The following is a 14149-nucleotide window of genomic DNA, read 5'->3' as shown; positions in this document are numbered from 1 at the left end:
ACCTTACCAAATACCTTTTAAGTTAGGTAATTTAAACCAGTGTTATTTAACAGTTTAGTGAAATGTAAGAATTAGTTTTTCAGTGATTCAGATTCAGATTTTCAGAGTTTAATTGTTCAAGATGCTCTGATTTACAGCATCGGATTTCCACCTGCTTTCTTTGATTTTTTTTTTTTTTTTCTTTGAAATTGCAGGACCATGCTGACTTCTTATAATTCTTTCCTAGTAGCATTCACAAATTTAAAAATTAAAAAAAGGCAGTTTGAAAACAACAGCCCACTGAGATTTTTATCCTGATATGTCACTACACATTCAACTGTGTGGAATTGCAGAATACAAAACTCAAGGGATAAAAATCTTAATCTGAGTTTCAGAATTATTTAATGTATTAGCACATAAATTTTAAGAGATGGTCTGTTCCACCAAAATACTTCAGTATGTGAAATAAATTCTTCTGGCTGTTCAATGTCACCTCCATGCCAAATTGTTTCTTGTTAATTGCTTGTTTGTCTTTCTGTCACTGAGAGGGGTGGGGTGGGGTGGGGGAAACCATTAACCCAAACCATGCTAAAATCATAAGAGTATAGCTCCTGTCTGGTGGTGGTGAGAAAGAAGTATTTACTGGGTTTATATACTGATTTTTTATTTTTTAAATACTGAATTTCAGAAATTACCCCCATAAGAAATTGCTCAAATGAGCTTTTTCAGCTAAATATATTTAAGTCTGCTGATACAGATAATTGTATCTGTTGGAGTATAAATCTACTTTGTATGGTATGTCAAAGATTCTGCGTTAAAAGTGTGGGGAAGAATCAGTGTTAGACATTGTATACTGTTTGACAGGTCTTTTTTGATCATGCAATTCTACATAATGATTTGTAGCTTCCTTCTTGGCCCCCCAGTAGTGCATTGGTGTTCTCCCGTGTCTCTCTTAGTTTTTGGATTTTACCCATGCCCTTCAGATTTAGTTGGGTCTTGGCCATTTAGTGTCTGCATCTAGCCCAGTTACAAGAACTTAGAAAGAAAAATACTTGAAGCTAAAGTGAAATTTGAGTCCTTCATGTTAGTGATTCCAGGATGCTTGCTCTAGATTTTTGCATTTACCATTGCTCCCCTGTTCTTTTGATGGAACTTCTATGGATTTAGGAATTCACAAATAATTTAATCAAGTTTTGTGTTGCTATTTTGTGATTGGGGGTGGGGGGCGAGGATGTTACAAAGGTAGACAGTGTTTTCTCGAGTTCTTAACTTTGGCTCTGAGAACAGGCTTGTTCCATAGCTGGTCTGTATTAGTATTTGTTATACTGAAAAATGTTTGAGGTAAAGCTCAGATGATACTATGGATGTGCTCTTTCCATTCCCTGGGGAAAACTTCCTTTTTTTGCTTACCTGATAAAATCATCTGGATAAATCCAAGGGTTGTTCTAGGAGCACGAGGAGGACTAATTGGATCAAATTGGGGAAAGAAAAGGGAGGAGTTGTGTATTTACTTATCTTTGAAGGATAAAACATAGATTTTAAATACTTGTATGCTTTTGTATTACAAATAATGAAGGTATATCTGTCAGAGGTGATGATTAAATGAAATCTGTAATTAGCAAATTCAGGTAGTATGAAAATACTGTCACAAGAATTTCAGGTGGAAATAAATGGTAGCTGATTAATGTGGGGTTTAGATTTGGCTTGTCTAATTAAGGTTTTATCATTGTTAGCTTTTATAGTGCAGAGTTTCTAGGTAACAAGAAAAATATGTCTTCAGCATTTTTTTTCCCCGTAAAATTTGAGATGACAGTTATACTGCAGGTGATAGAGCAGCCCTAGGGATTTGGGGGTGTATAATATCATTCTGTTTAGAGTGCTGCATAAGCCTTGGTTTGGATTTTCTGAGTTGAAAGGTAATATGGTCTTGGAATTGAAATTTGTAGCATTTTGCTCAAAACAATAAAAATTTCTAAACCAAAATGTTTAAGTGTAACTTAAATGTGTCATTAGTTTATAAGAGAACTATTAGGAGACGGTTTATTTCTGTATTGACTCAGTCTTTGAGTCAAATTAAATCTTTGCCACACGTGAGAGCATCCCTTATGCTCCCTGGTTAAATACTGACTTTCAGTGGAGTGCTGTCAAATTCATTGCTGCTGTTATGGTTTTTAGAAAACATTAGTGGGAATTTGTTTAATTATTAAAATGGTGTATACAGCTTACAGAGTGCACATGGAAAGCAGTTGATGTGAGGTTGAAAATTGAGCAGTCATCTTGACTCCTGGAAAAGAGATATGGAGAGGTTTCCCATGTGTTTTTTAAAGGATTCACAAACTAGTCCATTCTTTTATGGACTACTTATTCTCAATTTAAACTGCAATACTTCAGTAGCAGTTAAGTAAACATCTGTAGAAATTTCCACTGGTTTATGTAGGATTTTTTTTTTTTAACCTAAAAGGAAACACTGGAAGAGTCTGTAGTGTTGTTGAATCTTTATTTAGTTTATGGATTAGTAAAAAGTCAAACATGTTAATTTTAAAATGTTACTAAATTCTGCTTTTTATGCTTAAAGCTTTAGGATCATTTTCTGCTGTATTTGGAGAAGAATGGAAGGAGAAAACTGATAGAGATTTTGTTAAGGTAATTTAAAAATTATTAAAATAATTTTGAGTTGCATATGGTTGGTATCGAGTCTTTTAAAAAGAAAATTGTAAGATATACTAGCAATATGTCTTTAGAATTACTATCAACGTTATTCCTTTGATTTAAATATAATAGGACACTAAATCATTGTTGTCATAAGATGTTTGGATAAGCAGGAACAAATGTATTAGGAAAAAACAGGTGTAGGGAAATAAATAAAGAGGTTCCTTGTTTTTATAAGAAAGCTTGTATGTGTGAAGAAAAGGAAAACTGGCCAACATATTTAACAAGAGAAAACATTGCTGCTTTTTTAATAACTGCCATGATCAGTAAAGAAACATTTTAGATTATAAAAACTAAGTCCATAATGTAAGAAGCATAGGACAAATTTAAATAAATTAGCAGTGTTGCAGGTTTGTTACAACTATTTTTGCACAAGGCCTTTTTATCTTTCCACTAGAGGGCACGATCTACTGTACAAATAATGAAATGAAGTAAAAATATAACTAAAATTTCTTTGCATAAATGCTTCCTCTTTATTCTAGGTGAGCATTTTGAGGTGAATGAGAGCATGAAATATGTTATAGCTGGAAGAGGCTTGATATTTCAGCAATTCGCTATGATACACAATTCCTTAAATTGAATTTCAGGTGATGATTCATGTGGCTAAAATATAAGAAAGCTAGATTAAAATATATTTTGATACCTTGTGCTTTTTATTAAGTAAAAATGTGGAGAGATAAGCTGCTGAGTTACTTAGGAGTTCATAACTGGGTTTCTGCTTCATTTCTTAATTGTCTTGTATACTGAAATGTCTTGCAGTATTAGAGAGTAATACTTGTTAGGACCTTTTTCCATTTGTCTTTTGTTTTATTTTTATGCAACTCAATTTTTGGAACAATTTGGACCATAGCAATGTGGTTAAATAAGTATTGCTGAAATATCAGTGAATAGATTTCCTAACCAAAATTTCCTAGGTAAAGTTAAGAACAAAAAAAATTAGGCTCTCATATTGTTAGTATATGAACTTGAAAATGTGGCTTAAATGTGCTGAAGGTAAGTGTAAAAAAATAATACTTCATAATATTTGTTTCCTTTTTCCATTGAAAAATATGTCCAGAAGTACTGTAGGTTGTGTTTTGATTTGATTTTTTTTCAAAGCACTTAGCACTTCTGTGTTGACTTCACCCTAAACTGTCACAGACTGTTGCTGATGTAGAGCAGCAAGAAGCGCCATGTCTAGATCTGTAAACATTTAAAATTACACAGAATTCTAATTTATGTTCATTAATTATATAAACTTAAGCAATTGTGATAGATAAGGACAGATGGTTCTGATAAATGTGTTTAACAAAGTGTTAAGTAGAACCACTGTAACTGCAATAAGGTTTACTAATAAGAAACTTGGATGCTCTCCAAGATCTATTTTTGAACATTCCAGCATGTATAGTAGCACTCTGTAGTGAAATACTGCTGAAAACTTGTCAGAAACTAACACCAGATCTAAAAATATCTCTAATGCCAAGAATCCAGATTTTTCAGAACATCTTACTTCAAGCATTTGTTTGACCCTACTACTAGAAGTAATTTATTTTGTATTGCAGCTGTGGCTGTGTCAAAACAGAAATCGGGAGAAGCATTATGGGAGCTTCATGAAACAGGAGAGAGTTGATTGGGAGGGTAGAGATTGTGTATCTCTGTTGTTGTTGTTTAAAAAAATTTGCTTTTACAGCTTTAAGATTAATAGAATGGCTATTGTGTGTCCCTCCTTTCACTGTTCACATCTTTTTAAAATTCTTTGTTTGGGTTTTTTTGTAAGGTTTCTCTACTATAATGGTAGCAGATTAGAAGTTTGTGTAAAGATAGAAAAGAGTTTTTAAGTGGGAGAGGAAAAATGAAGAATTATGAATTATAACAATGGCATGAAGACACAAACGTTAGAGATTCATAGAAAGCAGAGTGGAGAAAGCAATTTCTTGAAAATGTGAATTCTAAACTAGTAGGAATTGAGTTGATAGGAATTTTGCTGAGTCCATAAATGTTACTGTCAGACCATAGTGGATTTTTCATGTTTTGGGGTTGAGGGGGATGGGAGTGGCTGAGAAATAGTAGAAACCTTGAAGCTGTTCTGAAAATTGTACTCGGAGTTAAATTCAGGATTCATAGAGAAATCATAAACTTGGATTCTTGGCAACTGAATGTCAGCTTCAGTATTGGTATGCTAGTTTTATGCAAAGGAAAAAAAAAATTGAACTAGTCTTTGTTAGCTGAAAATACCTTTTCAAATATTTGGCACTTCATCTGTATAGCTACTCTTACTATCGTTTTTCCAGGCTTCTTTTCCTGCCTGTTGAAATATATGAACATAAACTTGGAACTTTGGATTTTATAGGGCCATTTAGTTTCTGTATTTCAGTTACATTGGGGGTAATTTTAGAATTATGTATTTATACTAAAATGTTTTGTGGAAGCTTTAATGTTTGCTTAAAAAATGCTTTATTTAAATTTTAGTTGCTTAATAGTATTAGTATTTTAAAATTAGTTTTAAATAAAAATGACTATATTTTTCTTTATTGTTTTTATCTTCATTCTACTATATCTTGGCACACTGAGTAGTACAGCATCACCATTAGTATTTCTCCCACCCTTAAATATCTACTCAGTAACTGTTGGTTGGTATTCAGTCAGCTCTTGCGTTATGTACTAATTTATCATGAAGAATTTGTCAATTGTTTCAGCACCAATACTTTGATTTTATACTCTGCTGTTTTCTAATTTTGACTTAAAATCATTCAACATTACATGTGCGGTATCATGATTTTTGCAGAACAGTGTAACAGTTTGGTAATGTCATATTCACGATCAAAGGAGCTTGCCTATTTAGTTGTGTACTCCAGCATCACTACTGTTCCAGTTGAAGGTGAAGATGAAAAACGTGTTTCTTTATACTAATCTTTGAGGGAATCAGTTACCTCCCCCCACCACCCCAGAAAAAACTTTTCAGAAAATTTGTGATATCCATTATCTTATCTGCAGCACTGCATATTTTCTGACTTTCTGCAGTGCTTTCCTCTAAACTGAATCAAATGTCTCTACTAGTCATTGAATCTGTTCCATTAATTGTCAAAGTTTTAATATAATTTTAGTTGAACCTGCTGTTATCCTTTACAGCTATGTTAATTTGTTGCTTTCTGCATTCTTGATTTTTCCTGGTGCTGTCAGTAAGCTTAAATCTCTGTTTAGTTGGAATGACTGCATGACCTTACTTAAGGATGGAAACAACTGGCATTTAGTGAGTCATCTTGTGTCTTTTCTTTTCTTTTGTCATACCCATCCCCAAGCTCTGATGACATTTTGCCCAGATATTTTCTCATCTACTCTGGAAGCTTTTCCATTTTTAACTGTTTCATTTCGCTTTAAATTTCTTCATATTAGCAAGGTTCACTTTTAAGTGTAGTTTATCTTTGAAAAGTGTCTTGTTTATATTAGCATCGGATAGATTTATCTGCTTTTTCAGGTATTTCTTTCATGTCTCCAGCAGCTGCCCACTACCAGATGTAGTATATGGATAGTTGCATTACACTTCTTGATGCAACATTCATTTCTGTTTACTTTAGTTTAAGCACTTGGATTTCATATTCTTGGACTTCTTGAGGCCTCTTCTAGCTGCAGTGGCCCAAAATCCATGCTTATGCAGTTTTTGTGCTTTCTTTATTGTTTTGCTTAATGCTTTACTTCCCTGGTTTCCTTTTTTTTTTTTTTTTTTTGGTGTGAAGTTCTTATTTTGTTGTCCAACTCTTTCTTCATATAAGTTCAATAGTAATTTTCCTTACTGTGCATTTCTTCTTTGAATCTTTCTCAGATAGTGTGTAGAAAGAGATCCTTATGCATTTTAAATGCCTGAAATACTTTTCAGATGTCACCTTTCTTGTCTCTTGCACTGACCTGTCAAACTGACTTGACTCCAGTTGCTCTCATGTTATTCTTGGACAATAAGTAGTCATGAACATTGATACATTATATGATTTGTGGACTGAAACAGCCGTAATTTTTATGAACAGTAATTTCGTTAATCCGATTGCCATTTAATTGGTATGATCCTGTGCATCTTTTTCCAAAGAAACTTGACTACTGACAGTAATCAGATTGTGCATGTGAATTAAGTTCTTTACCTTTGTCCATTATGTCTTAGAATCTGGATGTCACGTAGCCAATCATTGTTTGTTTGCTTCCAAGTTTTAGCTTTATATTCCTATTACCAGTGTGTTATACCATCTAAAATATTTGTATTAGGAATAACTGTTGATAAAGAGTTTCACTTTTTCATCCTTTTTTGTTCATTTCTGCTGATAGGTAGTATCAGATTTCAGCTATCCATAGTTTATAGTAGGGAATAAATAACTTCTTGTGATGCTGAATTGATTTTTTTTTCCTTGCCTCTGAGATATGTTTTTCAAAGGACCATCCAGAAAGTTTGGCTTAACTCATCTTTTTCCACTTTTTTCCTTCCTTTGGGCAAACAAGAATTTTGTTGTATTTTGCCTCATTCTCTTCTAACAGATAGGTTGCCAACATTGTACCTAGATTATTTAATTCTATTTTCCACTTCATCATTCTCTGCCCATCGCTATCCTTTTCAGGGATCTTTCCTGCTTAGGCGGGAAACAAGTGTTGAGTGGGCTGAGAGCAATGAAAGCTGTCTGCTTAAATGCAAGAAAAGTAGGTGGTTCAGACCAACTCTTTCCGTGTGAGGAAAAGGAGTAGAAGCTGCAGACTCATTCTGAACTTAAGACATATGAACACCTTTGTCATAGCATCTCTCAACAAACCCAGAGGTTTTTTAAATGTTTGGAGAACTTGATATTATGCCTGATAATTTGATTGAGACTTGGATTGTCATAGGCTAGGCTGACTGCACTTGAATTCCTTACATGACTGTACATTCAGTGCATAAGAGTATTGCTTTGAGCTGTTTGTTGTTCCCTGAACAGAACAGTAACTTTTCTGAAGGAGATGATCAACTCTCCTATGTAATGGTGCTTGCCAGAAGACAGCTGCTTGAAATCAAATAGGAAGTTGTTTTACCATCTAGAGACAAGATGCCCCTCTCCTTGGTTAGGAACTCGCCTTGACTATCTATGGTAGTTTTCAGGTGTTTTTTAGGCTCAGTAGAGTGATGTATCAGGCTTCCATCTGTACATTTATTGTTGTAACATGCTTGTCAACAGCTAAAAATCCTGGGAGATCCTGACCCCTCTATAGTTAACAGCCCATCTCTAAAATAGATAAATTAAATACCACATATAATAGTTTGTGTCTTAGCTGCTTGGATTTCTGAACACATTATTTACTGATAAGCTGTTTAAGTTACTGTCTTGTTGAATGGAGGCTGTAGGATTAAGATTTCTGAGTTCTTTGGTGATACTGCTGGAGCTTTTGCAGAATGTTTGAAATCTTAAAATCTGTAAAGTGCTCACAGGAAGCCTGGTTTGCTACTACAGTAGGCATTTCATGGTTGCTGAAATATCCATGACAGTTGCTGTCTTTGGGAATGCAAACCTACAGTTTTGAGCAAGCAGAACACTCTGGGACACTTCTGCAGGTAAAGCAGTGTTCTTGGTGAGCATTGTCACCCACGGTGCTTCTGTATGTAGAAATAAACACTCAAGAGAGGAAAAAACATGGTGTTTTTTAATTGTTCTTTTTGAAGTTGTATTGTCTGCATACTATGTCCTATCCTGCAGGTTCTCTTCCGTAGAAAGCTTTAAGAGCCTTTCCAGATCTCTAGGGCTCAGAGGAACTGAGGCTGTGGGGATACATGTTACTCTGGTGTGCTTCAAATAGGTAACAGTGCTTGTGCATATGCTCTTAAGTCATCCTGAGGCCAAAATTCTGTAGTTGGGAGTGGTTAGCATCTATGCTCACAGCATGAGTGTATAATTAAAACAATTTGAAGAATAAGTTATGTGTAAGTAAACTTTATTTGGTGCCTTGGTGTATCTCTCACTTTAAATTACAGAATGAAGCCATGTTCTGTTCTTTTCTGAAAAATAATCTCATCTGAGTTGACAGCTAGCATTGTTTGACAGACTGCTTCTTTAGGAAGGGGAGACTTTCTCAGTTGTTCAAGCAACTAGCATGGTTCTGTTTATTCTGCAAGTTTTAGGTGAGATGTACAGTTTTCCAACACTGTATTCCCATCTTCTTTAGCGGTAGCTCTTCGAGGTTTTGTCTTTAGCAGTGACTGTAATGTCTCCATCTGCAAAAACCTTAAAACCTCATTTTACATCCCTTTGAGAACATCTCAAGGGTGATCTGACTATCAGATAGAAAAATTTGCTCCTTTGGGCTATACGCCCAAATATTAAGTGGTGAAAAGTGGATTATTGAAGGATTCAGCTAGCAAAATGTGATGCTGCTGTTTTAACATTTAATGTGTGACAGCAGTTTTTAACACTGTGTTGTGATTGACTTCAGCCTCTTCAAAAGAGGTTCAGGTTGAAGTTGGATACTTTAAGCATCTCTGTTCAATATTTACTTTTTAAAATCATTAACTGATAAAACAATCTTTAAAAGCCTCTGAGGTTTTTCTTTTAAGTAGCAGTGAAATGTGAAGGCTTACTGTGTTCATTGCTTTTCTAAAAGGAAGCATCCTAAAGGGAAGTGTGTACTGACAGCTGTATTTCCAGACAATATATTTGTGTGCTTTTAAAAATAATGACTGAAGCCTCTTCCTTGAATAGTCTCCTCTCTAAAAGTAAAGGCAGCTCAAAATTAAGTACATTCTGCAAATTTTACCTGCATACCTTGGTCTTCTGTAGCTTTTGGTGATAGTCTCAGTATTAATTAGAAAAATCTGTTTGTCACAAACAGTAGGAAGTTAGACTTTTTTCTGGCTGTTTCTGTCTTTGCTGAAATGTGGTAATAATACTTTTTGTGCAAGTAATCCTCTCTACGGAATAGCACTTGGATGTCATTTATCAGCATTGCAGTGGAAAATAAAATTATTTTCCTTCCAATTTAGAAAATCTGTAGTATTGTATTTTCCAAGAAAATAGTAGTGTCATGCTTGGTATGAATGCTGTAATTTAGTAATTACATTTGCATAGCAAAATTTCTCCTGCTGTTCAGCTGGTTGTACTTCCCATCCTTCCCTTTATCCAGATTTATTTGTGGTTTTTATTCTGTGATCATAGCCAGAAGAGGAGCTGTATTTCATTAGTGAGTCAAAAGAATGTATGAATTTTTATTAGTCAAAGGAATGTTTATATTTTTGGTGTAATATACACATTAGAATGTATGTATCATTACATGCTTGTAAGTCAATATATGTCACTGTGTATTTTTATTAGCTTGCAAACCTTAATCCTTTGATTAATTTTTGAATTTCAACAGGACTAGTGACATGACAACCATTTACAGATCAGGCTGTATATTTGTAAAGTAATTTGAATTTCAGTGTGCTGAAGCACTCCATTTTGCTTATATTTATAAAGGTTTTTGGTGATGGTGGTTGTTGCTTTTCTCTTTTCATTGATTTATGATGATGTTGGAAAACATAGCAGAAGCTTTAAAAAGTCTCTCCAGATAGAAATCTGACTGTTGGACTTCTATCAGGAGTTTTAAGATCTACTGAAACTGAGAGGAGTCACCATTTTTTGCTTTAGGAGCTCACTGTAAGAGATGAAGGAGGATGAACTGTACTTTTTCCCCTTTAAATTGCTGTAGTACTAATTTTTTTGTGGAAAACTGTCCATATAGTTTCAATATGTGCTTCAGGAAAGTAATTCTGTGGTAGTGTTTGTTGATCATGAATGAATGCATACTTTTGAGTGCTCGCAGGGAGAAGTTTCTTAATGTAAAGTACTGAATATCTTGTGTATCATCCCATGAGTGAAAAATGTGGCTACAATTAGATGAATCAAGGTATTAGGAAATTTTAAAAGAACAACCCTTTTCATATTTTTTCAGTATTTTAATGTAACAGAAATAATATTAAAAGAAATATCATCCCCTAGAAATTAAGTGTATTTTTAATTCTTTCTTCAGTTTTGGAAGGATATTGTTGAGGATATTGAAGTTCGTGATCTAATTTCTGACAGAAGCAAATCTCAAGGTGAGACATCTTGACTAATCTTGATACATACATGTTGGTAAATACAGTAAATGAAGGACTAACGTTTTTTTGTTTACTTTGTAGATATTCCATCGGAAGAATGGATTTGGGAATCCTTATTTCATCCTCCTCGCAAATTGGGCATTAATGATATTGAAGGGCAGCGGGTACTTCAGATTGCAGTGATTTTACGTAATCTTTCTTTTGAAGAGGGAAATGTTAAACTTTTGGCAGCTAATCGTACTTGTCTTCGGTTCCTGCTACTCTCTGCTCATAGTCACTTTATTTCTCTGCGGCAGTTGGGGCTTGACACACTGGGAAATATTGCAGCAGAGGTAATGTGCTTCAAAACAGAACAATTAAAATACGATTTGATAAAAGCTTTACTTCATTGTTAATTATATGAATTACTTTCTTCCTTAATCATTGGATGAAGCAGGAAATAAATTATTCTCTGAATTTGTAAATAGCAATTTGAAAACAAGTATTCAGAGCCAAAATAAAAATACAGACTATATGTTGTCAGTTTGCTAAAACATGAAGAAAACTGATTGTATAGGGACATACAAGATTTTCATAGTGCATAATTTTCATTATGGTTTCCCAGAGAGAAGAAAGGAATGTAGTTAAATTCTGCAGACTGTACACTAGCTTCTTCACTTTGTAACCTTTACTCATAACTTCAAAATAGTACATTTGAGAAAGGGGTGGTAGAGGGTTTTGTGCTGTGTGTAGTGGGCACCAGTAAGCTAGTTATATGCCACTGGGTATAGCACCTGAGTCACATGAGGCATCCTTTTGTTTTCAAAGAGGTTTGAATGTAATAAAATACACTATTTCACTATGTCATATCACTGTGCAGATAAATTATACAGATTTTTTAGGTAGATATGTTCAGATATTCCTTACATTTAAAAATATATATAAATGTAAGTAATATGGGTAGTATCAGAGAATGAGACTTGAAGTATTAGTGAATATTCACTGCTGAATATCGAAAAGAAGATGGTGTTTTCATTTATCATGTATCCAGCTTCTTTTGAGTAAGAGAGAATGCTACATATTACAGTGTCTGAGAGCTCTGAGAAGCAGAAGTAGATAGAAACAGGATGAATTTTTGTGATGGTGTTGGGAAGGAACGTCGTTATTCAAGTTGTGAGTTTTGCTGGATATTAAACTATGTTCGTGTATACTGTTGGCTGCCTGGGAATAAAGTTGTTTTCCTTATTCTGAGCACTGGACAGTGTAAATTATACTGCTGCTTCAGAGCAGAATAGGAGGGGGCTCAAAATGCTAGCTACGATGAAAAGTTCATAGAGTTCTGTTTTTGTGAACACAGATGTCATTTATATGTTTTGCATTTAAACACTTTTGAATCTTATATTTTGATATGCATATTTAAGGATTTGAGCCATTAGCAGTGTATGGATACTGTTAGTCATAGAGTTTTTTTTTTTCTTTCTCATCAGCTTCTTTTGGATCCTGTTGATTTCAAAACTACTCATCTAATGTTTCACACTGTTACGAAATGCCTCATGTCAAGGGATAGATTTTTAAAAATGAGAGGTAAGATCTCTAGCTATTCTTGTTGTTGTATTAGCACTGTAATTATTGCTGTTTAAAACTTTTGTATTTGTTCTTCAGGCATGGAAATCTTGGCAAATCTTTGTAAGGCTGAAGATAACGGTGTTTTAATTTGTGAATATGTGGATCAGGAATCCTATAAGGAGATCATATGTCATCTCACACTACCAGATGTGCTGCTTGTAATCTCAGCACTTGAGGTGCTGTATATGCTCACAGAAATGGGAGAAGTGGCCTGCTCAAAGATTGCTAAAGTAGAGAAAAGCATAGGTAAGGGAGAAGCAAAATCTATTACTCTCACTTATGTAGGAAAAAAGACTTAAGAATATATCATGTTCAGTAGTTAAAAATGTGGCTTGCTTGTGTGTGTGTGTGCAGCTTAGGGGTAGATACTAGAATAGGAAGTTTTAGTACAATTTATTCTTTGTGTTATCAAGAAATTGATAATGCTAATAACTAGGGAAGCTAAAACTTCTGAAGTTTGGGGTTTTTTTTAATGCCATGAAGTGTGGGAAGAAAAAAAAAAAAGTAAAAATCTGCAGAAGCTTGTTTTCTTTCTACACATGGCAATTTTAAAGCAAATCAATATGTCCCAGCAGCTCATTTATCTTGTCCTAATGTCATTGTTGTTTTTACGTTTGATACTTTAGATACATTAGTATGTCTGGTTTCTATGGACATCCAGATGTTTGGACCTGATGCACTTACTGCTGTAAAACTCATTGAACATCAGTGCGTTAGTCAGCAAGGAGTACCTGATGTCAGACCCCAAGTAATGGATCATGGTTCTTCACAGGCCCATGCAACAGGTGTCCCAGGTTTGTATCACTGCAAGAGAACATATTCTTCTATGAAATTTTTTATGTGGAATGTCTGACTTTTGTCTTCTGTAGGTTTCTGATTAATTTACATAAATAAGTATAGCATTATGTTATAAGTATAGCATTATATGTTTTTCAGACACTTGTTCACAAAGCGAATATAAAACTGTTAGCCAAAACTGTTGTGAAACAAGCTTTAAAACAATACTTCTTGGTTGATAATCTGAAAATTTACTGAAAGTTATGTAAACTCCTTATTTTCACTTGTTCAGTGGAAAGAAAAAGTACCCATCCTAGATTCAGTTTGTAGAAAGTTAGAGGTCCATTTTATGGTGTGTTTTACATAGAATATTATAGGGCAGTAACATATAGTATTTTATAGAGATGAGATCAGATAGACACACAGTATCATGCCTCTGAAGCTGCTAAATATTGTTTTGTGAGCCAAATGTTAGCCATCGTTTAAAGCTTGAAAAGTGTTTCCTTAATTATAAATTTGAATTTTAATTATTTTGGGATTAAGAACTGGTCCTATAGAAGATGATGCACAGCTAACTATTACTGCTCTGGGGGAATAGCATGTGTGGCTTGTTCTGTCTTTACTAATAAAAGCACATAGCAGTATACCACAAGTGCACACAAGATGGAACATAGCTATTCATTCTGGGGAAAAAATGGAGAAAGAACCTTTAAAACAGACACTGGCTTGCATGTCATAAGTGTACTGTTTCTGGAGTGGGAGGAGATACCACAGTGAAAGTGACTGTAAAAGAATTCGACTAAGGGAGAGAGCAGGTGTGAATAGAAGGAGCCAATGTGACATCGCAGCAGAATTCTTTACATTATATTTGCTTCCATTTAGGAACTGGAAAAATAGTTGCTGTGTATTTGTGCCTGTTATAGTGCAGTATTTGCCACTTATGCTCATTACTCAGTACTGAGATCATGGATCACAATTGTGAATCTGGAAGCTGTTGTTCACTAAGTGCTTACATCATCATTG

General features: G+C 34.3%; 1 protein-coding gene across 1 annotated transcript in view; it reads left to right on the top strand.

Annotated features, from left to right (window-relative positions):
* The window catches only part of ARID2 (AT-rich interaction domain 2), a 108680-nt gene that overhangs the window by 64019 nt on the left and 30512 nt on the right, over window positions 1–14149 (top strand). The window contains exons 6-11 of the mRNA XM_026868127.1: window positions 2555–2622; window positions 10675–10741; window positions 10826–11076; window positions 12211–12307; window positions 12386–12595; window positions 12976–13143. Of these exons, the coding sequence (XP_026723928.1) occupies window positions 2555–2622; window positions 10675–10741; window positions 10826–11076; window positions 12211–12307; window positions 12386–12595; window positions 12976–13143 (861 nt within the window). The remainder of the gene's footprint in view (window positions 1–2554; window positions 2623–10674; window positions 10742–10825; window positions 11077–12210; window positions 12308–12385; window positions 12596–12975; window positions 13144–14149) is intronic.

The sequence above is a fragment of the Athene cunicularia genome (assembly GCF_003259725.1).
Source record: "Athene cunicularia isolate RWA chromosome 1 unlocalized genomic scaffold, athCun1 chr1_part2, whole genome shotgun sequence".
In the NCBI taxonomy this organism is placed as follows: Eukaryota; Metazoa; Chordata; class Aves; order Strigiformes; family Strigidae; genus Athene; species Athene cunicularia.
This window is presented reverse-complemented; position numbering and strand designations above follow the sequence as displayed.